Source organism: Rhincodon typus, chromosome 9, assembly GCF_021869965.1.
Source record: "Rhincodon typus isolate 14 chromosome 9, sRhiTyp1.1, whole genome shotgun sequence".
Taxonomy (NCBI): Eukaryota; Metazoa; Chordata; class Chondrichthyes; order Orectolobiformes; family Rhincodontidae; genus Rhincodon; species Rhincodon typus.
The window spans coordinates 56,992,536-57,018,702 of NC_063340.1; the positions used below are offsets into that span (position 1 = coordinate 56,992,536).

The window sequence follows — 26,167 nt, forward strand, 5'->3', positions numbered from 1 at the left end:
GCTGCGCGGAGACGGTCAGCTGACCCCCTTCCGGCCTCCGTTCGGGGTGGGAGGGGCCGACACGAAGATGGCGGTCCATTTACAGAGGACCATCGTCGCTCAGACTAAGAAGCCTACTGCGTCCGTGATTTTCCTGCACGGGTCAGGTTAGAGCTCGGTGATTTATTTCATGATTGTACAAGGCCTGCAGATCTGGTGGAGGAAGTGAAACCCCCACCCAACCTCATCGGGCTGAGGCTGCCCACCGCTGCTCTTCCTATCATGTAATTGGAGATCCGAATCACCTATCACTGTTTCATGTCAGATAAGGTCTGACCAGTGAATGCTGCCGAGCAGTGAAACAGCCACTCTTGAATCTTCACCCCTCTCTCTCACTCACTCCAAACTCACCCCCACGGAACACGCACCCCTCCATTCCAATCCGAACCTCACCATCAAACCTATGGATAAGGGGGGATGCAGTAGTGGTATGGCGCACTGACCTTTACATCACCGACGCCAGGCAACAAGTTTCTGACACCTCCTCCTACCGCCCCCTCGATCATGACCCCACCTCTGACCACTAAACCTCCATCTCTGAGACCATTCATAACCTCATCATCTCAGGTGACTTCCCACTCACAGCCTCCAAGCTCATCGTTCCCCAACTCTGCACCACCCATTTCTAGCTCCTTCCAAAAATGCACAAATCTGACTGCCCCGGCTGACCTGTCTGTGCTTGATCCTGCTCCACTGAACTCATCCCTCCTTACCTTGACTCTTTTTCTTTCCCCCTGTTCCAGGAATTCCCCACTTATGTCCAGGACAGAACCTACACCCTCCACCTCCTCCAAGACTTCCAATTCCGTGGCCCCCAACACCTCACCTTCACAATGGACATCCATTCCCTGTACACTTGTATCTTCCACACAGATGGCCTAAAAGCACTCTGCTTCTTACTCTCCCGCAGGCCCAACAGTCCCTCTCCATCGACACCCTCATCCGCTTAACAGAACTTGTACTTACCCTTAACAAGTTCTCCTTTAACTCCTTCCACTTCCTACAGACTAAAGGGGTGGCCATGGGAACCCGCATGGGCTCATGCTATGCCTGCCTCTTTGTGGGATACATGGAATAGTCCTTTTTCCGCTGTTACACTGGCGCTATTCCGCACCTCTTCCTCCGCTACATCAATGACTGTATCAGCACTGCTTCATGCTCCCACAAGGAGATTGAACAGTTCATCAACTTTACTAACACCTTTCACCCCAACCTCAAATTCACCTGGATCATCTCCAATACCTCCTTCTCCATCCTGAACTCCTCCCACTTCATCTCCATCTCTGTTGACCGCCTCAAAACTGACGTCAGTTTCAAGCCCACCGACTCCCACAGCTACCTGGACCACACCTCCTCTCAGCCAGCCTCCTGCAAGAATGCGATCCCTTACTCCCAATTCCTCTGCCTCTGCTGTGTCTGCTCACAAGATGGTGCTTTCCACTTCCAAACATTTTCGATGTCCTCCTATTTCAGGGACCATAACGTTCCCCTCTCTGGTGATCGAAAATGTCCTCAACTGCATTTCTTGGCACTTCCTGCACTTGTGCCCTCACATCCCCTCCCCTCCCCCACAACAAAAACAAAGACAGAATCCCTCTTGTCCTCGCATATCACCCCACCAACCTCCGCATCGAACGTATCATGCTCCACCACTTCCGCCACCTACAATCCAGCCCCACAACCAAAGAGATATTTTCCTCCCTACCCCTATCTGCATTTCATAGGGATCGCTCTCTCCACCACTCCCTCGTCAGCTCCTCACTAACCCCACCACACCTGGCATCTTTCCCTGCCACTGCAGGAAGTGCTACACCTGCCCCTACACCTCACCTCACCCCCTCCAAGGCCAACAACAAACCTTTCATATCAGATAGGGGTTCACCTGCACATCCATCAACTTGGTCTGCTGTATCTGCTGCTCCCCACGTGGCCGCCTCTACATCAGTGAGACCAAGCGTAGACTCGGAGACCATTTCGTGGAGCATCTGTGCTCTGTATGTGACAAACGATAACACCTTCCAGTTGCCAACCATTTTAACGCCCCTCCTGCTCCCTGGGTGACATGTCCATCCTGGGCCTCCTCCAGTGTCACAATGACACCACCAGCAAACTGGAGGAGCAACACCTCGTATTCCACCTCAGGAGCAGACAGCCCGATGGCCCAAACATGGAATTCACCAGTTTGAAAATCTCCCACTCCTGGCCTCATCCTATTTTCAACCCCGCCTCCTTGACCTGACACAGCCTGTCCATCTACTCTCTCACATATCTGCCCCACCCATCCCACTGACCAATCCCCACCACTCCCTACCTGCACTCACCTATCACCATCCCACCTACTTTTCCCAGCCCCACCCCTCCTATCTATTTATTTCCCAGCTTCCTTCCCCCTCCCCATTTCTGAAGAAGGGTCCTGACCTGAAATGTCAACTTTGCTGTTCCTCTGATGCTGCCTGGCATGCTGTGTTCCTCCAGCTCCACAGTGTTGCCTCTTGAATTTTGCCAGTTTTCACGCACAATTTTCAATGTGTTTGTGCCTTTCTCCCACCTGTTCTTTGAAGGCACTGATTTAACATTGTAATGCTTCTGTGCTCAGGGATTTGCTTACTTTGGTACTTTATCGCAACAGTAGGCACGCTCAATGTTTTGAGGTGGATTGTTAAACATTCACTTTTTAATCCAGTTCCAAGTCCTCTTTCCCGTGCCCTCCATACTTCTAATACACTGTGCTAATGTAGAACTGGAGAAAATTTACCACTGAGAATTATTAATAGTGTGAGTGGTTTACTAAGATTGCTTCCTACTAGTTAATCCATTTCCAAATATAAATGTCACGTCTTCATCTAAAGACATCATCTTGGAAAATGTTTCAACCATCAAGCATAAAAAAGCAATAAAATGTGATTGGTTCAAATATTTTTCCATTAATTTATTGGTGGCACTTATCAAAGGAATTGTTCAATAATTTGCATATTAATAATAGTGAAAGTCCAGAGTCATACATCAACACATACCCCATAGTGAAATACAAGGAGCATCCGAGCAGGTTGTCAACTGACAAGGATCTGCAGAAGGCAGAGAGTAGGGATCAAGGATCTTTTTTTCAGGAAGAGTGTCAGTGACTGCATTGGGCTGTGTTGGGACAACAACTATTCATGTTATCCATTAACAATCTGGATGAAGGAGCTGAGGGCATTGATGCTAAATTTGCACATGACACAAAGATAATTGGAGGGGCAAATAGTATTGAGGAAGTGTGGAGGCTGCAGAAGGACTTGGACAGGCTAGGAGAGTGGGCAAAGAAGTTGCAGATGGAATACAATGTGGGAAAGTGTAGGAAGAATAGAGGCAGAGGATGGTGAGTGTATGGAACGAGCTGCCAGAGGAAGTGGTGGAGGCTGGTGCAATTACAACATTTAAAAGCCATCTGGATGGGTACATGAATAGGAAGGGTTGAGAGATAAGGGCCAAATGCTAGCAAATGGGTCTAGATTAATTTAGACTGCCTGATAGGTATGGACGAGTTGGACCAAAGGGTCTGTTTCCATGCTGTACAGCTCTATGACTCTCTATACTGTTTTCTAAATGGGGAATGGGTTTGGAAATTTGAAACACAAAGGGACTTGGAAGTTCTATTTCAGGACTCTCTTAAGGTTAACATGCAAGTTAAGTTGAAAATTAGGATGGCAAATGCAATGTTAGCATTGATTTCAAGAAAGCTAGACTGCAAGAGCAGAAAGGAATTACTGTGGCTGTACTTGGTCAGGCCACATTTGGAATACTGTGAGCAGTTTTGGCCTCCATATCTAAGGAAGGATGTGCTGGCCTTGAAGGGGGTCCAGAGGAGATTTCCCAGAATGATCCCAGGGAACAAAGGACTTACATGAAGAGTGGTTGAGGAATCTGGATCTGTACAATTGCAGTTTAGAAAGATGAGAGTCAATCTGATTGAAACTTACAGAACTACAGAAACGTATTTAAACTTAATTAGTAAACTTACAGGAGCTAGGATAGAGTGGCCATGGAGAAAATGTTTCCACTGCTAGGAGAAACTACGACCTGAGGACACAGCCACAGAGTGAGCGGACAATTCTTTAGAACCAAGATAAGGAATGCCTTCTACCAGAGGGTAGTGAATATATGGAAATGATTGCTGCAGAGGACTGTGGAAGACAATTCATTGATTGCATTTAAGACAGGAGGCACAGGCAATTGGTACATTAACTGGAAAGAATTAGTTGCTTGGTTCAAAACCACAGCTTACAGCAACAGATGAGGGAAAATAAACTGGCTTTCACCAGTCTTTGGATATTTTACTGGAGAGCAAGACATACAATCTGCCCTTGCAGCAGTCCAAGGGTTTCTGCCAGTCTCATTTATGTCCACAAAATCTTGAGCTTCCAAGCAGAGAATTCTTGTCAGGCTGATGCCCTTTGTCATTTACAATGGTCACAATGCTGCAGACCAATCAATATACTGTTGCTGACTGAATCACACTTTGTGTCCACCCTCTGGTTCCACCCCATTTACAGACATCCAGCCCTGCTTCTTGAACAAAGCAGCAGTGTAAGCACAGCTTCCAGTTTCAGTAACTTGCTTTTAAAATTGCAGCGATTCCTTCCACAATCTTTGATTTTAAAACAGTATAGTTTCAGTAACAATTCACAATCAAAAATACATAAGCATAAAAGATATTTTGTATTTTGGAAGTGACATGCAGTGATGTACAGCTCGCACAAGATGGCTTGAAGCCTGTCAGCATTGATTCCAGATCCCGTGATATCACATGGTAGCAGGTTGAAAATTAGTGACGGAACTTCCTGTTTTACTACTATTTACAGTCTTCTCTGGGGTGACGTATCTGCACTTGCCAAGTTAAACAGTACTTGCACAAAATGCAGAAGACAGCAAAGGGACAGAATGGGTTTTGGGTTGAGGACGTCAGCATCCTCAAAAATGTAACTCGGTACCATCACTACTGCCCAAGCTGGCTGAGTCCCGAGCACAGCTTCTAGACTATGCTTGTGGAAATTAGTGAGAAAATTAAAATGAAGGAAAAACAAACTTGACTGCATTCTAACGGCACAGATATATTCTATGATGGCATTGAGAGTGGTAACCACCACACTGTCACTGTCAAGACAAAGTCCCATCTTCACATTTTGAGGGCACCTTCACTTATGTGAACTACAATTTCTTTAGGTGTGCTGGCAATCACTAAAGCCCAGCGTTTAATTACTTTACAACAATAATCTTCCCAGAACTAAAAATTGCCTCTAAAATGAAACATGAATGAGATGTTGTTAACAAACTAACTGGACATCCCCAAATTCAGGCTTAGACTGGTAAAAAGCAAGTAGTATTCAGACCACACAAGTGCTAGGTAATGACCATCTCTAATGCAATCTTACTATCTCTCTTTGACATTACTATAACCCTAATACCCACCTTTTCAGATGTCACCATTGGTCTAGTTAGGTTCCTAGTCAACCATGTAAATATTGTGGTTACACTGCCAGATCAGAGGCTGCCTATCTTGTGAAGAGTTCCTCACTTGCTGCTTTCCTCATAGCTTTTTCAGTCTCCAAAGCACAAGTCAGGAGTGTGACAGGATGCTTTCCACTTGCTTGGATGAGTGCAACTCTAACAATACTCAAGAAGATCAACACCCATCTAAGGTAAAGCAACCTACTTGATAGGTACCGAGTAACCACCTTTAACATTCACTGTTTCAATCACTGTGAGTTACATCTGCATCTGAAGGACAGACTGCAACAACTTATACGGCTTCTTTGGCAGCACTTTACAAAACCCGAACTTCTACCATGTCGGACAAGTCCTGCAAGCACTTGGGAACACCATTCCTTCCATGTTCCTCTCAGGCAAATGCACACTGTCCCGACTTGGAAATATGTCACTGTTCCACCATTGTCATTGGATGAAAATTCTTGAACTCTAGAGTTGTTGAGGATTCCTTCACTATGTGAATGGCAGCTATGTTCAACAAGATAATATTCACCTTCTCCAGGACCATTAGAGATGGGTAATGAATGTTCGCCATGCTAGCAATGCCCATATGCTACGAGTGATGTTTTTTAAAGTGGTACTCAAAGACTAACTTGATTAAAAGGACAAGCTTGCATGTTGCCAAAAAAAGCAAACATGAGGATCAGGAGGATTTTAAAAATCAACAAAACGTTGGTAGAGGGTGAAAACAGAATGTGAATGGACGCACAATGTACACATTGTAAGACCTTTTAACAAGTGTGTAATAAAGAAGTGATTAGTTAAAGTAAACTTTGGATGCCTTAGAAACAGGGAAATACTGTCAAAAGGAAATGGAAGACATGTTAAACAAACATTTTGTGTTTGCCTTCACAGTGAAGGGTACAAAGAACAAACCATAAAGTGTAAGGAACCAAGACGGTCGAGGGAGTCAGATTGCATGTGCTTTCAGACTGGTAGGGAAAGGGCAGAATCTTATCATAAAGAACATGGTATCAGAGCGCTTAGAAATTCACTGCAATTAGGCACTGTCAAAATACAGTTGACAACTTTAACAAATGTATTAATGATCCTCAGGGTGTAACTATCCAAATAGATAAAGGGATGTATTTGGGTTTTCAGAAGGCATTGATAAGGTGCTACACAGAAGGTTGTGAGGGCATCAAGTGTAATGCATTCATGTTTTTTACTAGAACAAAACTATAGAGTCATGGAAACAGACCTTTCAATCCAACTCCGTACCTGCATTATCTTGTGCCCATCACAAAATACTTAGCACTGTTGGCACCTTTGGCAGTTTGCGTTGATGGTTCCACTTTAAGCCCGGCTATGCACCAGGTTAAACACTGCCAGCCAGGAGTAGTTCTTCACAGTACATGTAGTGAGAGGGAAACAAAAAAGAGCAGCTTGTGAGGGCACGTAGGTGGTATAGATGACAGTTCATTGCAAATAGATGCTCATGATCACAAATGTACAGGGCGTTCCCGATTTACAAACTCTTGTACTTCCGAACATAATATCATACAGGTGTGTCATTTTAGCGACCTGATATACGAGCACTTCCTGTACTTATAAACAACTTCTTTACATTGTCCAATATTGTGTTCCGACTTGCATACAAATCAACATGTGACCGGACTCTAACGGAACCCATTTGTAACCTAGGGACTGCCTGTATTATTATTTTATGTCGGCATCTGTCCGATCAACTATCATTGTAACACCAGCTACAAGTATCAAGTTATATAGGGTACCCATCCTTAGCGCCATACCATGTTAGAACATGTAAGCAGTCTAAAGGAGTGCGACTGTTTTCCTGTCGCCCAACATAACCTAACATCTTGTTATTGTTCATTCGTGGAGCGTCACACATTGGAAAGCTTTCGAACAACTGAAAATGTTAACTTTTATTGAACAAACAACAAAAGCGAAAAAAAACAGATAAAAAAGCTGCATTTACTTCTTGGAACAAATGTTTGCTGCTTGCCCTTCAAACAACAATAAATTTGCAGGAAGTGAATAATCATTTCACCTACTCGTATCTATTAGAATTGGGTGTCACTTAAAACCTACCTAGCTTGTTGCACTTGATGCAGCACTGCTCTGTAATGCTGAAGGTGGTGTGCAGAAGGAACAATGCTGTGTTCAGAAGACTGTTACTTCTCTCCCAGCTTTTCCGTATCCATTTTATCCCCTTTTTGCCCAGTGCAGAGCACAAAATGCAAGGATTACGTACACTCTTGACTGGACTGTACTGCAAAGCCCCCAATAACTGATCCAAGTGCCAGAACTTCATCTTCAAGGTGTGTCATCTACTTCATGAAAGCCTTAGTGGAAGAATGGGTGCCATTATACCTCTGCTAGGCCTCAGGGAGATATTTAATGGAGTCATTATCCAGGGTTGCAGAGGGTAACCCTGGTCTCCAAGCAGCCATCCATACAGTCATTGAAACAAAGCAGAAACCTAACAGTTATCAAGGAAATAGGTATCACTGTTGCTTCCAGTGTGATTTGCACACATCTCTATGATGATTAAAGGCATCAAGAATTATGGAGAGGAAACATTGGCTAAGGCACTGAGATAGAGGATAAGCTGTGACTCTATTAAATGATCTACTCCTAATCCTAGTTTCTGTATCTCTATAACTTTTGTGTTGATGGAATGGAAGCCTTTTCTGTTGATGTAGTCAGCTGTGATATGATATGGCGCTGTCAATACAACATGCAGGGGAAACCAGCTATGTTGACAAAGCTTAATGTCCAGGCTGCAGCACTGATCTTGTCACGGGGAAACATTTGAAAGCGGTGCGATCTGTCACAAATTGAATCAGTAGAGGCCTTGATATATTTGAGCGTTGAGGATTGAGAGATCCCACATAGGTCCCCAGTGAATCCTTGGAAGCAACCAGTTGCATTAAAATTTAACACAGCTATAACCTTGGTGGCCACCAACCCTTCAAGTTGCAAGTCCCGCTTCAACAGACGGCATAGTTTTCAGATGGTGTCCCGGGAGATTTTCAGACTGTGGCGGCAATGTGCCTTGCTTATCTGGAGGAAATGGCATCGAGGATGATAAACACTCAACCATCTGTACTTCTTCCACATCCTGAGGAGACCTTAAGCTGTGACCTCATGAGGTGCAGGCAGTTCATCAGTCTCTGTAGGTTGCTGCTGGTCCTAGACATGTTGGTGCATCTGATCCTCCTTGATTTCTCTGCATCTTTGATGCATCATGGCCTCTGCAACAATTGCCATTACTGTGGCTGGATCCTGTGTTGGTCATGTTTCATTGAACCTCTGTGGGGAATATTTGAATCAAAACAGGTCTGCAGAGACTGCGAGAAACACTACATCGAACAAACAGGAAGGAAACTAGCAACTAGAGTACATGAACACCAACTGGCTACAAAAAGACATGACCAATACTCACTCATCTCAATCCACATGGACAAGGAGAACTATGACTTCGACTGGGACAACACCAAGATCCTGGGACAGGCTAGGCAGAGACAAGCACGAGAATTCCTGGAAGCATGGCACTCCATGAAGCATGCTATTAACAAACACATTGAACTCGACCCCATATACATGCCACTACGAAGGAAAACCGGAAGTGAGGCAATCCATCTCAACAGACCCCAGAGTTTAAAAACCAGGCGGGAAGACACACTGACGCTTCATTGGAGGCTGCACTGAGGATGTTACCAAGCATGGTAACGAAACGTCTGCGAAACAACAAACCAGCTCAGCGAGCCAACCAACCTCAACTCTGTTAACCCCATCACAAGCGTGAGCTTCCACATGTTCCCAACAGACTTTCATTTACATCTTCCATATTACCTCCTGAGCCCTGGGCCCAACAGCTTAGCCACGCCAGATCAAAGTAACGTGCTATCTCTCTTTCCGATTCCCGCAGCAAGGTCACAGTGTGGCGCTCCGTACCCTCCACACCTGCAATAATCCATCTACTATTGTCTGTCCAGCCCAAACCCCCCCACCCCAAAAATATGTCAAGTTCCCTCCCTTCATAATTTTTCCCCCTCTGCATCCTAGCATGCTGCTTCCAATTCCCACAGTTGACTTCCCCAATTCCTTATCACAATAGTGGCCCTTGATGATAATCCCCTTTCACTTTCGGTTAGCAGACCCCCATGATTGGCTGTGGCCCACCCTCTGGAACAACGGAAGGACAGCCCTGACTGATGTGTTACTGGACCACTGACTTTTATCTGTGCAGCTCCCTGACTGAATTCCCATGAATCCCTGTACTAGTTGCACTCGACCTACAGGACTGACTGTGGCCCACTCCCCCAAAAAAAGTGATATGGAACTCCTGACCTCACTGGTGGTATTTTTAAGGAGAGCATTGCAGAAGGCAATCGATTTTTTAACAGCTCTAAACTATTTCCCTTCTTTAGGAGGAAGTGTTTTACACATCTAGCTTTAGCCAAGATTTTTGCAAACCTGAAACCAAAGTGGCTTTCTTCAAGATATTGGTGTTTCCCTGAAGCCAAAACAAAATCCACTTGTGGATGCTCCTATCTGAAACCTAATGCACAAATGTTTGTTCGCTTGTAAAACTCTACCCAAAGAAAGCAAAACCTTAAATACACTTAAGGAAGTCGATCTCATTTACTGTGCAAGTCAGTTACTAAACCCTTTCTTGGATGCAGACTGTATAGGAATATATATACAAATCACATACCTTACGTCATCAATGCTGGACTGTGTGCCATTGTGCAGATGTCGATCTGAGCATATCACTAGTCACCCAAATTAATGTGCTGAGGACAGTGACCAAGTATTTTGTGTAGCTCCTATCTACCTGCACACGGGAACAGTGTTCTACTGAAGAGTACATGAGAAGAATCCTAACAGTAATAAGCGTGCATGCGTGCATGGATCCCAGTTGTAGCTGCTAGTTTCTGAATAGTGTTTACTCTTGTGTTTTTTGGTCTTTTGGGAAACCCTTTTACAGGTGTTTGTGGTTTTTGGGGTTGCAATCCGGGTTGACTCCAAGCCACCTGGGCATGTTCATTCCTGATTGATCTGCTGCAAGAAAGGATCTGAAATTTGCTGATAGCTACTGAGTTGCTGATGTGGAAATTAATGATTGTACTCCTAGTTTAGTTTGGGTGGAGATGCCAGTATTTCACATATTGCTTTAGAAATGATGTTGCTGAGTTCTGCTTTTTTGGCTGTTCTCCCTTCACATGTTAGTAGCTTGAACATTGTATACTGTTCTATACCTTTTTGTGTCTTTCAGGTGATACTGGGCAAGGTATAAGAGCATGGATAAAAGATGTACTGAATCAAGATCTGATATTTCAGCACATACGTGTAATTTATCCAACAGCGCCTTTAAGGTATTTAAAAATACATGAAAATAGATGTTCAATGCAAGCTTGTTTAAAATTCAATAAGGATGAATTCTCTCAACCAGAGTTGAAAATAAAAGAAATAACATTTTGTTTATGAGGGAGACTGAGTTATAAACACTTCTGTTTTATCGGAATCATAGTAAATTCACAAGATTATCAGGACCGTTTTTTGACCTCTCCCTTCAACAGCTATTTTGAGAATAAATATTCAACTAGATAAAGTTTCAAATATTCAACCTTTTGGAGTCTTCTGAAATCTGCTATAGAAATGCTTATTTAAAGATTCTAGTGGATTCCCATGCATTTCTCACAGGGAGTTGCAGCCTATATTCTCTGTACTTCTGATTCTCTCCAGTTCCAATCTGACTTGGTCTCTCTTGCTTTTACTTTGTTTCTTCAAATGCATGTCTTTTGACCTTGCTGTTCCTCTGTTTTTTTTTTGGTTGGAATTGGTTTGCCTCCCAAAATCCTTCCATTTCTACCCTTTACCTTCAGCCACTTTGTTCCCTTTACAAATTCAATTATACTGAATAAAAACCGAAAGAACTGCGGATGCTGTAAATTAGGAACAATAACAAAGTTGCTGGAAAAGCTCAGCAGGTCTGGCAGCATCTGTGAAGATAAAATCAGAGTTAACGTTTTGGGTCCTCAGAAGGAAGGGTCACTGGACCGGAAATGTTAACTCTGATTTTTTCTACACAGATGTTGCCGGACCTGCTGAGCTTTTCCAGCAACTTTGTTTTTGTTCAATTATACTGAAGTTAGAATCAAAAAGAAGAGGAAGCCTGCCCCACTGTTACCATCTGTAACACTCCCACTTTCCATACTCTCTCTTTATTTTGAGTCCCTCATGATTCTTTCCTCCCTATTCCACCCCCAGCACTCACCACTACCTTACATCTGTTAATCTCATAATGTGTCTACTCACCTTCCCTCACACTTGCCGTTCCTAAAATTCCTTTTCTCAACCTCTTGCCCCTCCCCAACTTTAGCACCTCAGTTGCAACCCCGCCCATCTGCTTGCAAGCCATCACTCTGAATCCTTTGCTCATTTGCCTCAAATCACTCATCTCTATTTTTCATTCTCCACCCATTGCTTGCCTTTCCATTATTTATCCCCTATCACTTACTCCTGTGTTATTTCTTGCTTCCCCTCTTCCTGCACAGCACTGCTCTCTGTAATTTATTTTGCTGTTCACACACCTCCATTCGTTGACATGCCAGTTGATGTGTGTGGAGTTTTCCAGCAGCCACACAGCTTAGAGGAGGCATTGCCCCACACTGTTTGCTCAGCCTAACTCCTGTTGCCCATTCAGCCCCAGTCATTTACCAATGCCGCATCATTTATTGTAACCTCTGTCATTTGCCCCCACTGATGCTTACTCACCTGCTACCACGTCGCTTACTCACCCAAATGCCTCCATTTGCTCACTCACACTCGTCCCTGTTGCTCCTCTGCCTAAACAACCCTCTCCTTCCCTCACCTGCTGCATCTCCTTTTGGTCACTGGGGACCCCTTTCACATGACCTTGTCAGCTACGTGTCTCTATCTCCCCTCCGCACCCCCCTCCCATTATCCGCTCACCATCCCATTGCTCATCCGCACACCCCCGTATCATTCCCCCCTCACTCTCTTTATGTATTGCTACCCCAACCACCATTAGTTGCCATCCTCCTACCTTATTGCAGTTGCTTGCCCCACTTCTTAGCTCTGTGCTCTCTTTCTTTTTCAGACTCTTTTCCTTGAAACAGTAGAATGGGAGCAGGAAACAGTTGGTTCACAGTAACAGGCTAGTTTAGATTTATACATTCAACACACCCAATATAATCAGTTACACAAACAAAAGTTGCTGGAAAAGCTCAGCAGGTCTGGCAGCATCTGTGAAGACAAATCAGAGTTAACATTTTGGGTCCAGTGACCCTTCCTCAGAACTGATGGTAGCAAGGAAAATGTCAGTTTATATGCAGAAGATTAGTTAGTTTTAGGGTTAATGTGTTTATAATACTGTTAAAAGTAAACACAGATGTCAGCTTTGTAAAGATTTATATTTATGTTTTCATACCAATTTGTAAAACATGGCTGGTTTTTCTTTTTCACATTTTGCATTGTTTTTGAAGTCTTCGATTTAGGTAGTGATTCTTGCACCTTTACTAACCTAAATTTGCTTTGTGCTTGTAACTTATTTTTATTTTCATTTTTTCAGGTCCTATACACCAATGAAGCAATCTATGTCAAATGTGTGGTTTGACAGGTACAAAATTTCCATAAACTGCCCAGAACATCTTGAATCAATCGATTCAATGTGCCACGTATTAGGTAGCTTTGTGGATGAAGAGGTGAATGCTGGAGTTGCAAAGGACAGAATAATCTTAGGTAAAATATGTTATCAGTTTTCCTAGCATTTTAAAAAAAATGTGCAGTAATCTGAGAATCTACCTTTCCTTTCCATTCCTGTTTCCTGTCTGCTATCCTTCTATCAAACATTTTTATCCTGGCGCGGTCACTGGATTTTATCACAGGTTCACCGTTTAAAAATAAAGATGCACATGGTTGATCGTATCCCTTTGCACTTAGAACCATGGTCATATCATTTAGTTTTTGTAGCCAATCAATTTTTTAATCTCCTGAGCAAAGAAGATTGTTGTACTTTAGAAAATATGTGTACTTGTCTAATCATTCTCCTTCTAACATGATTTCTTTTCTGATACTGAGGAAACCTAATACCATTATTTCAACTCTGGTGAGAGAAAATACACCACTTCAGTGGATTGGTAAATCTGGCACTGCTGTAATTTTACTCAAATGGATCTAGTGGTTTTTAACATACATAGCAAGTGATAAATTAAACCAAGTGTAATATGCTTTTGATTTTGTCTTTTAGTTTGCTGTCAGACAGACCAAAAACTAACCACCAGCCAGATACAACCTTTAACATGACCAACATTTGCCAGAAATTATTTTGGCAGATGTATATTCTTGTTTATTATCCATACTGACAAATATAACTGGTATTACTTCTATGATGTATTTGATTTTTCTTGCCGTCCGTCGCTGTTGAAAAGTTACAGCTGATATTTGGAATAAAACTATTAGTAAATTGGCTAAGAGGAAACAAGAATAAAGAAGTAGATAGCTTAATTCTCCATTAGCTGTTGTAGATACTAACATTTTCCTGCAGCAATAACTTTTTAGTATAAATCTTTAGCACTGCAAGCAGCATTATTGATATCAGAGTTAGCTAATTTATAAGAGTCTGGAAGTTGAAGCACCTACCAACCTCTCAGCATAGCTTTCTTTGTTCTCATCCAGCACAGTGCGCTCCTACATCATTGCTAAAATTGAGTCAATGTAACTTCAGAATGGCTATCTGTAATCAGGTCTGAGACTCATTAGTTCCCAGCTGTACATTTGTGCTGCAATTAAAACTGTACTATTTATACACACTTTTGGAGAAACCACAGTACCATGGACATTGGAAAGATATAATCACTGTGTAGGAGGTGAAAACATATCCCACTGGTTATGTTTTCTCTGATTCAAACATTCTGCACAGATGCTAGGCTGTGAAACTTAGATGTTCACTGAAATGTCAAACGAGTTGACATACTATTGCCAGGGACAATGCATTATAAGCCTGGATCACTTCTGGACATGTGAAATTTGTAACTTCTAGCATTGTTTTTAAAACAGGGCTGATACAGAAGCCAAGAATCTTTTTTTTAATTCTGTCGTGGGATGTGGGCGTCACTGGCTGGCCAGCATTTATTGCCTGACCCTAGTTGCCCTTGAGAAGGTGGTGGTGAACTGCTGAATTGAGCTGCTGCAGTCCACCTGCTGTAGGTTGATCCACAATGCCATTAGGGAGAGAATTCCAGGATTTTGACCCAGCGACAGTGAAGGAATGACAATATAGTTCCAAGTCAGGATGGTGAGTGGCTTGGAGGGGAACTTGGATGTGGTTACGTTCCCATACTTCTGCTGCCCTTGTCTTTCTGGATGGAAGTGGCCGTGTGTTTGAAAGGTGCTATCTGAGGACCTTTAGTGAATTCCGGCAGTGCATCTTGTAAATAGTATGCACTGCTGCTACTGAGCGTTGGTGATGGAGGGATTGGATGCCCATGCAATCAAGCGGGCTGCTTTGTCCTCGATGGTGTCAAGCTTCTTGAGCGTTATTGGGGCTGCACTCATTCAGGCGAGTGGGCAGTATTCCATCACACTCCTGACTTGTGCCGTGTAGGTGGTGGACAGGCTTTGGTGGGGGGTGGTCAGGAGGTGAGTTACTCACCACAGTATTCCTAGCCTCCAACCTGCTCTTGTACCCACTGTGTTTATGTGGTGAGTTTCTGGTCAATGATAACCCCCAGGATGTTGATAGTGTGGGATTCAGTGATGGTAACACCATTGACTGTCAAGGGGCAGAAGTTAGATTATCTCTTATTGGTGGTGGTCATTGTCTGGCATTTATGTGTCAGGAATGTTACTCGCCGCTTGTCAGCCCAAGCCTGGATATCGTCCAGATCTTGGTGCATTTGAACATGAACTGCTTCAGTATCTGAAAAGTCACGAAGGTTGCAAACATCGGCTAACATCCCCACTTTTGACTTTATGCTGGAGGGAAGGTCATTGACGAAGCAGCTGAAAATCATTGGGCCTAGGACACCATCCTGAGGAACTCCTGCAGAGATGTCCTGGAGCTGAGGTGACTGACCTCCAACAACCCATACCTGACACTCTGTGTAGGTATGACTCCGACCACCAGACAGTTTGCCCCCTGATACCCATTGATTCTAGTTTTGCTGGGACTCCTAGATGCCACACTCAGTCGAATGCAGCCTTGATGTCAGAGGCTGTCACTCTTGCCTCACCTCTGGAATTCTGTTTTGTCCATGTTTGAACAAGGCTGCAATGAGGTCAGAAGCTGAGTGGCCCTGCTAAAACCCAAACTGGGTATCACTGAGCAGGTTATTGCTGAGCAGATGCTGTTTGATTGCACTATTGATGACATCTTCCATCACTTTACTAATGATTGGGAGTAGACTGATAGGGCAGTAATTGGACAGTTTGGATCTGTCCTGCTTTTTATGTACTGGACATAGTTGTGCAATTTTCCACATTGTCAGGCATATGCTAGTGTTGTAACTGAACTGGAACAGCTTGGCTATGTGAGCAGCAAGTTCTGGAGCACAAGTCTTCAGTAATATTGTCAGAATCCTGTCAGGGCTTGTAGCCTTTGCAGTATCCAGTGTCTCCAACCATTTCTTGATACCACATGGAGTGAATCAAATTAGCTGAAGACTGATATCTGTAATACTAGGGACCACAGGAGGAGGCCAAGATAGATCTTCCACTTGGCACTTCTGGCTGAAGATTGCCGTGAAAGCTTTAGCCTTATCTTTTGCACTGATGTGCTGGTCTCTTCCATCATTGAGGATGGGGATATTTGCGGAGCCTTCTCATCCAGTGAGTCCAAAACAAAAATAAGAACTAAAAAAGATATACAGGTCAGTCTCTGAGTAATTGAAGAACAGTAGAAGGAAAAACATCGTGACCATCATGGTGGTTGTTATTGTTAACTTTGATGTTGGTATTTGAACAGTTAATGTTGAGATGGGAAGGCAATTGCCTTGGGGTGTTACTACTTGACTATTAATTCAGAAACTCAGCTAATGTTCTGGGGTCCCAGGTTCAAATCCGAATATGAATTCAAATAAAAAAAAGAATCTGGAATTAAGAATCTACTGATGACCATGAAATCATTGTTGATTGTTGGATAAACCCACCTGGTTCACTAATGTCCTTCAGCGAAGGAAATCTGCCATCCTCACGTGGCTTACATGGGACTCCAGACGTGCAGCAATGTGGTTGAGTCTCACCTGCCATCTGAAATGGCCTAGCAAGCCATTATGTTGTACCAATTGCAACAAAGAAATGAAACCAGATGGATCACCTGGCACTGACCTAGGCACCAGAAAAAACAACGGCAGAAACAGCCCTGTCGACCATTGTTCACAACATTTCTTTATATTCAGCAGAGGTTGAAGGTCATATCGCAAGCAGCTCTGCCTTTCCTGAGCTCATTTTGACTTTCTGGCAATACACATTCTACCAAGTGGCTTAACAGTCTGTTAGTTGGACTCTTCCTAGAATATTGTCAAACATCACAAACAATGAAATTCCTCCGTGGTTGTCTCACACATTTTTGTCCTTTGCCATTGTGCATCTGAATAATTGTGGCATCCTTAAATTCCTGGGGAATGGCTTGTTGATCCCACATTGTGATTTAATTGTGAGCATTTTTACTGGAGAGCTGGGCTCCTCTAGATTTGAAAATTTCTCGGCAAGGACTCCATCTGAGCTTGGAGTCCTCACTGAGAGTAGGAATTAGATGGCTCTGTCAACATAACAGAAGGTTTCTTTCCTAGGTTGTTGATGCTTGGGTCTGTCTGGAAACTTGGCTGTAGCCACCCCATTTACACTGCATGGGTGGTGAAGCTTCATGTAATAGAAAAGTAAAATACTGTAGATGTTGTATATCTGAAATGAAAACACATGCTAGAGATATTCAGGAGGGTTGTGACTACAGCAGACAAACAATTAATGTAAAAGTCCTTTCACCCAAGTAGTTTCAGATATTCAGAATTGCACGTTTTAAGAACTTCCACATTGATCAATTCAAATGCATCTGAAAATTGACTGGTTTGAATCTATAGACTGAGAATGAAATGTGGATATGATCAAGAATACAATCACTGACAGGACAGATCAAATTATCAAACTAATTTTATGGAGGTATGATGACAGAAGTTCACGTGGCTATTTAAGGTTGATTGTATGAGAATAATATGAAAAGAAATATACTGAGAAGTAGTTTAGGAATTGAGTTGTATACGTTCAACAGTGTATAGATATTTGCTTAAATACTTTTAAGTATTTATGTATTAATAATTCATTAAATCTATTAGAATTGGTGAAAAGTATAAGTAACACAAGTTGTCTGTAGACTTGTGCTTTAATTGGTCCTTGTTCTTGGATTTTATGTTCCAGCATCGTAATAGTGGCATTTAGCAAATGAACATTTTATGTGCAATTTCTCTGATGTAACATCAATGTTCTATTTCATTGATTCTATAAATGGTTGGGTAGCGTTCACAATCAACGAAGTTTAAATTTAGTGGTTTTCCATAAAAATAAACTGTTCTCATGCTTCTGAGCATAAAGTATGATGATCATGAATCAGTTACGCCATTAAATCTGTGTAATATTTTGGATTATTTAATGAATCATTGAGTATACGTGTACATAAAAAGGATGTTTCCCTTTAAGGGCCCATGCATTTTGAAATAATATATTACTGAATGAAGACAGAAAGGAACCCTCAAAAGGAAACAAACAATGTGCAGTTATCTGGAGAAGCTTTATTAAATCTCTGATAAAGTTTACTTATTGTCATATTGAGGAAATGCCTTTGCTGGATACTAACAGATATTGAACATTGCTAAATGAGCTCACATAGTTTCAAAAAGCTGAAAGTTTTTTTTCTGTTGTTTTATGTTTGAAGAAACTGATAACAAACTGTATGAAATTTGAGATTGAAATATGTAAAACTGCACCAGTCACAATGAATTAAAAGTAATGTGTTAAAATTGGGCTTCACTGAAACATTATCCAGATCCTCGGATAAGACTGTTTGTCATCAAGCATATTGGCTGAAGTCAACAACTGTATTATGGTTACAGTACTCACCAGAAGGCATTTTGGTATTGACAGACAAATTGCAGGATTTTTCCATACAAAAGTAAATTTCTGACCAAACCTTCCTGTATATTGTCATTTCAAAAGGAAAATCAATCGGTCAACCACATAAAATGCGTAATTACATAGTTATTCCATCTCATGGTACTTATATACATAAAAGGCGCCATCATGACTAACTGCCAGCGTCTTTGCCAGCATGTGACTAAATAGGTGCAATAATTTACCTTATAACAAGTTACTTAAAATACTGGTACTAGCATTGTATTGCTGTGCATGGGAATTTTGCTTTGATCTCTTTAATTGCATTGTGTTTTAAAAGCAATTATAAACGGTTTATTGTGCTTTGGCACAGTTTTATGATATTCTTATGTTGTTTGAAGTTACTATTTATAGAAAATTATAAATGGATTGCTTTGAGAAACTTCAGACTTTCAACAGATCTTTTTAAGTCTCAGGAAGAAATACCACAGAAAAAATGAACGATTGAATTATGTTTTTTTTTTACTCATTAGCTGTCTCATTATGAGTTTAGTTAGGTGTGAAGAGTTTGAATAAAATCTTTCATTTCTGTTGATTTTATCAAAATTGTGATACTTGGTAAATCGAAATTCTTGTGTTATGTGTAATACATCTCGTCCATTGAGTTTAACTGAAAATGTTGTGACAGTAAAATTGTTCTATTCATTATTGGTACTGCTATTACTTAAAAAGAAGTCATAATGCTAAAAAAATCCTGTAATCTTACAGTAACCTTTCTCAGTATGTCATAGCAACTAGAACATGCTTAACAAGTACTCCAGCTAACAATGAACAAAGTCACAAGAGATTCATGATAAATGTTTATATACATAGTATAAAATACTTCTTTCTGGCAATATTTACTTCTTATAGCCCTTTATAATAGGAATAAACCCAGAAGGTTTTGTGATAAATCGATCAAGTCACTGTCTGAATTGTCCCTTTTATCAGCTCTTTCACCTTTTTCTCCCATCCTCCTGAATTTAACCCCACACTGACTATTTCTTCAGGCCTCCAGACTACTTATTTCACATGTCTGGTTAATTTATCCTATATCCTTCTATTTTACTTTATCTGAAGGTTATGCTTATTCTTAACATCTCCATTTACAAGTCTATAGTAGAAGATAGCATTCTGTCAACTGTAGGTGTTGATTTTAACCAAGAGAAACACACTCCCATCTATACAAATTATATCTTCTCTTGTCCCATTTGAGTTTTCCTTTTTTGATAAAGTTCAATACTAAAATCATATTGAGAAAACTTTTAATTTTTGATACCATTTGTGCTGTGACTAATTAATAGTAAAGAATGTGATATGGGAACAAAGTAGGCAAATATTAATCCACACAAGTGCCAGGCAATGACTATCTCCAACAAAAAAGAATCTTGCCATCACCCTTGAACATTCAGTGAATTCACCATCAGTAAATAACCCACTATTAACATATTAGAGTTTGTAATTGACCAGAAACTGAACTGGACTAACCATATTATTACTGTGGCTACAAAAGAAGTTCAAAAGCTGGGAATTTTGCAATGAGTAACTCAGCTCCTCACTCCCCAAGGCCCCTCCACCATCTACAAAGTACAAATTATAAGTGTGATGGAATACTTCCCACTTGTGCAGATGAGTGCAGCTCCAACAAAGCTCAAGAAGCTTGATACCATCCAGGTCAAAGCAGCCTATTTGATTGGCACCAAATCCACAAACATTTAATGCCACTATCACCAGTGATGATCTGTAGTAGCAGTGTGTTCCCTACAAGATGCAGTGCAAATATTCACCAAGCAAGTTCAGATATCACCTTCTAAAGCCACAAACACAATGATACTGAAGGCCAAGGGCAGCAGATTCATGAGAACACCACCAACTACAAGTTCCCCTCCAAGCTGCTTACTATTCAGACTTGGAATTTTATCACCATTCCTTCGGTACCACAGGGTCAGAATCCTGGAATTCCTCCCCACCTCCCACCACATTGTGGGTTCGTGTATAGCGAATGGACTGCACTCTTTCAAGAAGGTAGCTCACTGCCACTTTCTCATGTGTAGCTTGAGATGGACAATAAATGCTGGCCCAACCAGTGACTCCCATATCCTGTGAATGAATTAAGAAATGAGCAGCACACATCTGATGTTTGCAGAAAGTTGGAGACAAGTGCTAAGGTGTCCATGTGCTCACTCAGTTGTGGCACTCGAAATTTATTAAAAAGCCAATATCCATTGATACCTTCCTTGTCCTTGGTTGGAAATGATCATGCCTAAAGCCAGGAAATCAAATCCAATTCCAGAACCAGTTCCTTCCATCTTTGGAATTTCTTTTATTTCCTATTATAATTTTGAAGGTTCCCAATCTTTTTCAAGACATGGTATTTTTTTACCATTCTCATTCCAATAGGTTTTTAAACTATTACAGCGTTTTTTTTCTGGCTTGCAATCTCATCTTTTTCATTAAATATCCCACGAGTAATATTAAACGTGTATGTTTATATTTAGAGTGGAGACCCTTTGTCAGATTTGTAGGTGATACAGCTCTGGTTTTGTGAAGTGTTCCAACTGTCAAACCTCTTTCTTACCACTTATTTTGCCAGCTTCTCTTGATTTTCATTTGACCTGCAATTATCTATCTTGTCTCTTACCTCTCATTCCTTTGGATATTCATGCAGTCTTTATTTCTTAACTTTTTTCATTGTCTAACCTCAAGATCATCTTCATCACCTATCCAATTTTCCTATTTTACTCTTTTGACCAGCCGTCCACTTTATTCTGAATCTATTAAAACGCTTCCAGTGAGGGCTACGTGCCTGAAAAATTGACTGTTCTCTCCATAGGTGTTAACTGCTGTGTATTTCCAGTGTTTTCTGTCTCTTGTTACCAATTTCCAGTGTATGAATTGTTTTTTGCTGCATTATAAATTATATGCCATCTTAGTCTAGAACATATTGATGCTGAACATTAAGTAGACATCACTCTTTTATTTAAAAGTGACTTTTTTTATTTGAACAATTTTAAATTCCATACTACTGTTGTTGTTCTAGGAAGACAAAAGAGTTGATCACTTACGCTACTATTTCTGGTGGGGTATTCAGTGTCTTGAACAGTCCACTCCTCCCTACATTGTTTTGGTAGAGATCTCAAATTTATCCCCTCGAGTCACTGACTCAAACATCAGCTGAGATATTTTTTGCTCTTTACCTTCTCAAACATCATCATAATATTGGATAACTCTTAGCTCTTCTCTTAAACTGTGAAAAGAGCTTCAGTTTTCTGTAGTATCTCCTGATAACAAAAGCAGCTTAACCTTGGTAGGGCTGTAAGGATGAGTGGATAATAATTTTAGAAAGCTAGCGCATCTGTTCTTATAATAAATCTTTTTACGCTTGATATCCCTCTTCCAAATGATCCTCCATGTGTCTCTGCTATTTCCTTTCGTTACATGCCCAAAGTGGAGGATATGGTAAAAGTATGCAAGGAGTACTGTACATCTATCTCCTCAAAAGAATCCAGATGATGTGAAGATTACACCAAAGTGTGGAGGAAGTTATGGACAAAGTAGTAAGAGGTGGAATAAATGTGCTAAAAGGATTAACTGAACTGGATTGCAAGTTACCAAGTCAATGGAATGTATCCTAGATTACTAAAAGAGGCAAAGGTGGAAAAAGCAGAGTTATTGGGTTCAATTTTTTAAAAAATTCTTCAGTTAAAGGGTTAGAGTTGCTTATGTTATACTTCTATTCAAGAAAAAGACTATGGATAAGCCAGCAAACTACTGGCTAATCAACCTATCATTAATAGGAGAATTATTGATAAGTATTTTCAGGCAAAAATAAATTTTCATTTAAAGAGACATAAGCTAATCAAGATGAGCCAGCATGGAATTACAGTCATACAGCACGGAAACAGACCCTTCAATCCAACATGTTCATGCCAACCAGACATCCCAATCTGATTTAGTCCCATTTGCCAGCATTTGGTCCATATCCCTCTAAACCCTTCCTTTTTATAAACTCATCCAGATGCCTTTTAAATGTTGTAGTTGTGCAGAACTCCACTACTTCCTCTGGCAGCTCATTCCATTCACGCGCCACTCTGTGTGAACATGTTACCCCTCAGATCCTTTTTAAATCTTTTCCCTCTCACCGTAAACCTATGCCCTTTAGTTTTGACTCTCCCACCCTAGGAAAAACGCCTTGGCTATTCACACTGTCGTCATGATGGTATAAACGTCTTTAAGATCACTCCTCAGCCTCCGACACTCCAAGGAAAAAAAGGCCCAGCCTATTCAGTCTCTTCCTTTAGCTCAAACCCTGTCGTCCCGGCAACATCCTTGTAAACCTTTTCTGCAACATCTCAAGTTTAACAACATCCTTTTTAGAGAAGGATGACCAGAATTGTATACACTATTCTAAAAGTGGCCTCACCAATGTTCTTGTTAAAGGTAAATTGTGATTGCCTAAGTTGAATTAATTTGTTGACAGTTTAACAGAATGATGACCAAGTTAGTGTATTATATGTTGTCCACATGGATTTCTGGAAGACATTCAAGCAAGTGCAATGCAGGAGGCCTGTTAAGGAGGTGGAAAGCTTGAAATTAAAGGGAAAGTGGAAACTTGACACAAAGTTAGCTGAATGACAGGAAGCAGAGAGTGTTACTGGATGGGTGATGTCCAGACTAGGCTGTGGTTCGTACTAGGGTTCCCAAGAGTCAGTTTTGTATATATTAATTTTCAGTTTTGATAAATCATCTGGACCTTTAGTAGTTTTATAAAATTTACAGATGATATGAAACTTCGCAATGTAGTGGATAGCACTAAGGATGGTTACAGCCTTCAGAATGGCACAGGTAAGGTTGTGAATTTGACAGAAGCATGTAAGGTGGAGCTCAAAGGGGTGGATTAATATAGAATATTAAACGATGGTACATTACAAATTAAGGCACAATTTTGGAATGTACAGATAATCAGAGCGAGTTTTTGGATCCATATCCATAACTCCTTAAACGTTAATATGTTGATTCAAAACATAATGGGTTACTTAGATTTATGGATAGTCATAGAATATGTTCATCAAACTTTCAAAACCACTGGTTAGGCCTCAGCTGGAATAGTGCACAACCTTGGGACACTAAACTAAAATATATAAAGCCTCAAAGGTTGCAGAAGCGATTTATTTGGATGTTACCATGAACAAGGGACTTTGATAATTGAAGAGGTTTTAATAAAGTAAAACTACTTCCTCTGGTGAATGAGTCCATAACCAGAGGCTATAGGTGTAAAATATTTGATTAAAAACTTGAGGGGGTAGCTGGGGAGGGGGCTAGGGGGGAATGAGGAGAATATTTTGAGTTCCAATTATTAAAATAATTAAATTGTCCATGTCACTAATGAGACAAGCTTCTGTTTCTGTATAATAAAACTCTCAAAGCTAGTTTGACCACATCAGTCTCTGTTCAATTTGTAATGTACTCTATTAAACTTTTGATTTGGATCTGTATTTGACTTTGCAGGGGGATTTTCAATGGGAGGGACAATGGCTATGCACTTAGCCTACAGATTTCATCAACAAGTAGCAGGAACGTTTGCTTTGTCCAGTTTCTTGAATAAGGATTCTATTGTTTACCAGGTAAGCAGAAGGATGGAATTTGTATTTACATTACACCATTTGTGACCTCAGCACATCCCAATAACTGCATTGCCAATGAGTGTCTTTTGAGGTGTAACTGTTCTTCTATACTTCAAATTTAGCGGTGAATATGAACAATATGATGATATTATTGGTTGAGGAAACAATGTTGACTGCACTAGCAGAATTGTGCTGTTTGATAAAAGTGCAGTGGGATCTTTCATATGCAGCTTAACAGGCAGATGAAAGCACAGTTTAGAGTCTTATTTGAAATTTTAACAATGCAGCAGTTCCTTAATATACTGAAGTGTCTGTCTAAATTAGACAAAGTTCTGAAGTGGGGCTTAAACTCACCATCATCTCATTTGAGAAAGCTATCAAATAAGCATTTTATTTAAGTAGTATCTAGCTTAATTTGGATTTCAATCAGGGGTCACTGGATAATATCCTTAAACTTGGATATGTTGAAATGTTGTCAATGATACATCAACTATTCCTGAGAAATTTTAAGTTCTAAGATATTAATCCATGAATTTAATACCATTGTTAAAATAGGAAAGATATTTTATATGGACGTATTCACAAAATCACATGGCATAATTTCAAACCAGTGATACATTATAACTGTAATTTTTTTAATATTGACCTTTAAATTTAAATTTAAACATTTCTTTCATTTTTTCAATAACCCACTTTCTTTATAACTTGCTTTTTTAAATATATTAAGAAGTTCAAAATGGATTAATCTGTAACCATTTTATTTCCATGTTTGCTTAGAGCCACAGGCTAGCTCTGTTTGATATTAAATTCAATATGTGAATGTTTGGTTTTAATGAATAGGCCAGTAGATTCGACCTTAACACTCCTTCAAATTTTAAGTGTCTACTACTTTTTTAAAGTAGTTCAGCAGTGTTAATGGGTAATCATTTATACCTGTTCACAAGTTTTCAAATGTTTCTTTACATCTAGGTATCAATGTTATAGAGTGATAATTTGAAAAATAAAACATTGTGCTTTGTTTTTTTTCCAATTTTGTTCAATATATAAATAAGTAGAAATAAATTGCAAACAGTATGCACCAAATCTATGTCTATAAATCTATGTTTTCTCTCCAGGCGATCCAGAATTCTAAAACCTCAATGCCTGAATTGTTCCAATGTCATGGAAAGAATGACCAACTAGTTTTATATGAGTGGGGTAAAGAGAGTTGTTTGCATTTACAGTCACTAGGAGTGAAAGCCACGTTTAAGACTTTTCCTAATCTCTATCATGAACTTTGCAAATCAGAGTTAGAACAGCTGAAGTCATGGATTTTACATAAACTGCCTAATGTCGAACAGTAATGCTATTCATTCTGACTGAAGTAGTCATATTTCATGTACATATCGTAATATATTAGCTAATATTGTCAAGAATGATAATATATCGTGGGTGAATCTGAAAATAGGAGAAATAAATTAAAATCACGTTGATAAATTGTTTATGTATACTGCTTTTCCGACAATGCACTGTTGACTTATAATGTTCAATGAATGTACTTTGCTTTATTAAATAGTTCACCATTATCACTGTGTTCTTAGAAGTATATGCTGATTGATACATGGCAATCAGTTATACGCTCTGGACTCCTCACGTACTTTGTTTAGGTTCACAATCTATTACTTCAAAAAAGCTATTATCAATCTTTTGTTACGCTTAACACGTTTACTCCAGATTACTTCATTACCATTGATGTAAAGTAACATATTTTGCAAAGAAGGGCAGGATGCAGAATCTCTCTTTTTAGAAGATAACCAAGTCTAGTTCCTGTTATTTCTTGTGGTCTCTTAATGCAATTTACCAAA

General features: G+C 40.5%; 1 protein-coding gene across 1 annotated transcript; it reads left to right on the top strand.

Moving 5' to 3' along the window:
• The first annotated feature begins 3 nt into the window (after positions 1-3).
• lyplal1 (lysophospholipase like 1) lies at positions 4-25,795 on the top strand. The gene is made up of 5 exons (XM_048601294.1): positions 4-146; positions 10,811-10,910; positions 13,130-13,299; positions 24,208-24,323; positions 25,439-25,795. Exons 1-5 carry the CDS (start codon positions 68-70, stop codon positions 25,664-25,666), a joined length of 693 nt encoding a protein of 230 aa, XP_048457251.1. The 5' UTR covers positions 4-67; the 3' UTR covers positions 25,667-25,795.
• Positions 25,796-26,167: the final 372 nt, after the last annotated feature.

Bases quoted from the DNA above. Each gene is read 5' to 3' on its own strand.
- lyplal1 (XM_048601294.1), top strand. From the start codon at position 68: ATGGCGGTCCATTTACAGAGGACCATCGTCGCTCAGACTAAGAAGCCT. The intron at 147-10,810 runs GTTAGAGCTCGG...TGTGTCTTTCAG, and splicing joins GATTTTCCTGCACGGGTCAG to GTGATACTGGGCAAGGTATA. The intron at 13,300-24,207 runs GTAAAATATGTT...TTGACTTTGCAG, and splicing joins AAAGGACAGAATAATCTTAG to GGGGATTTTCAATGGGAGGG.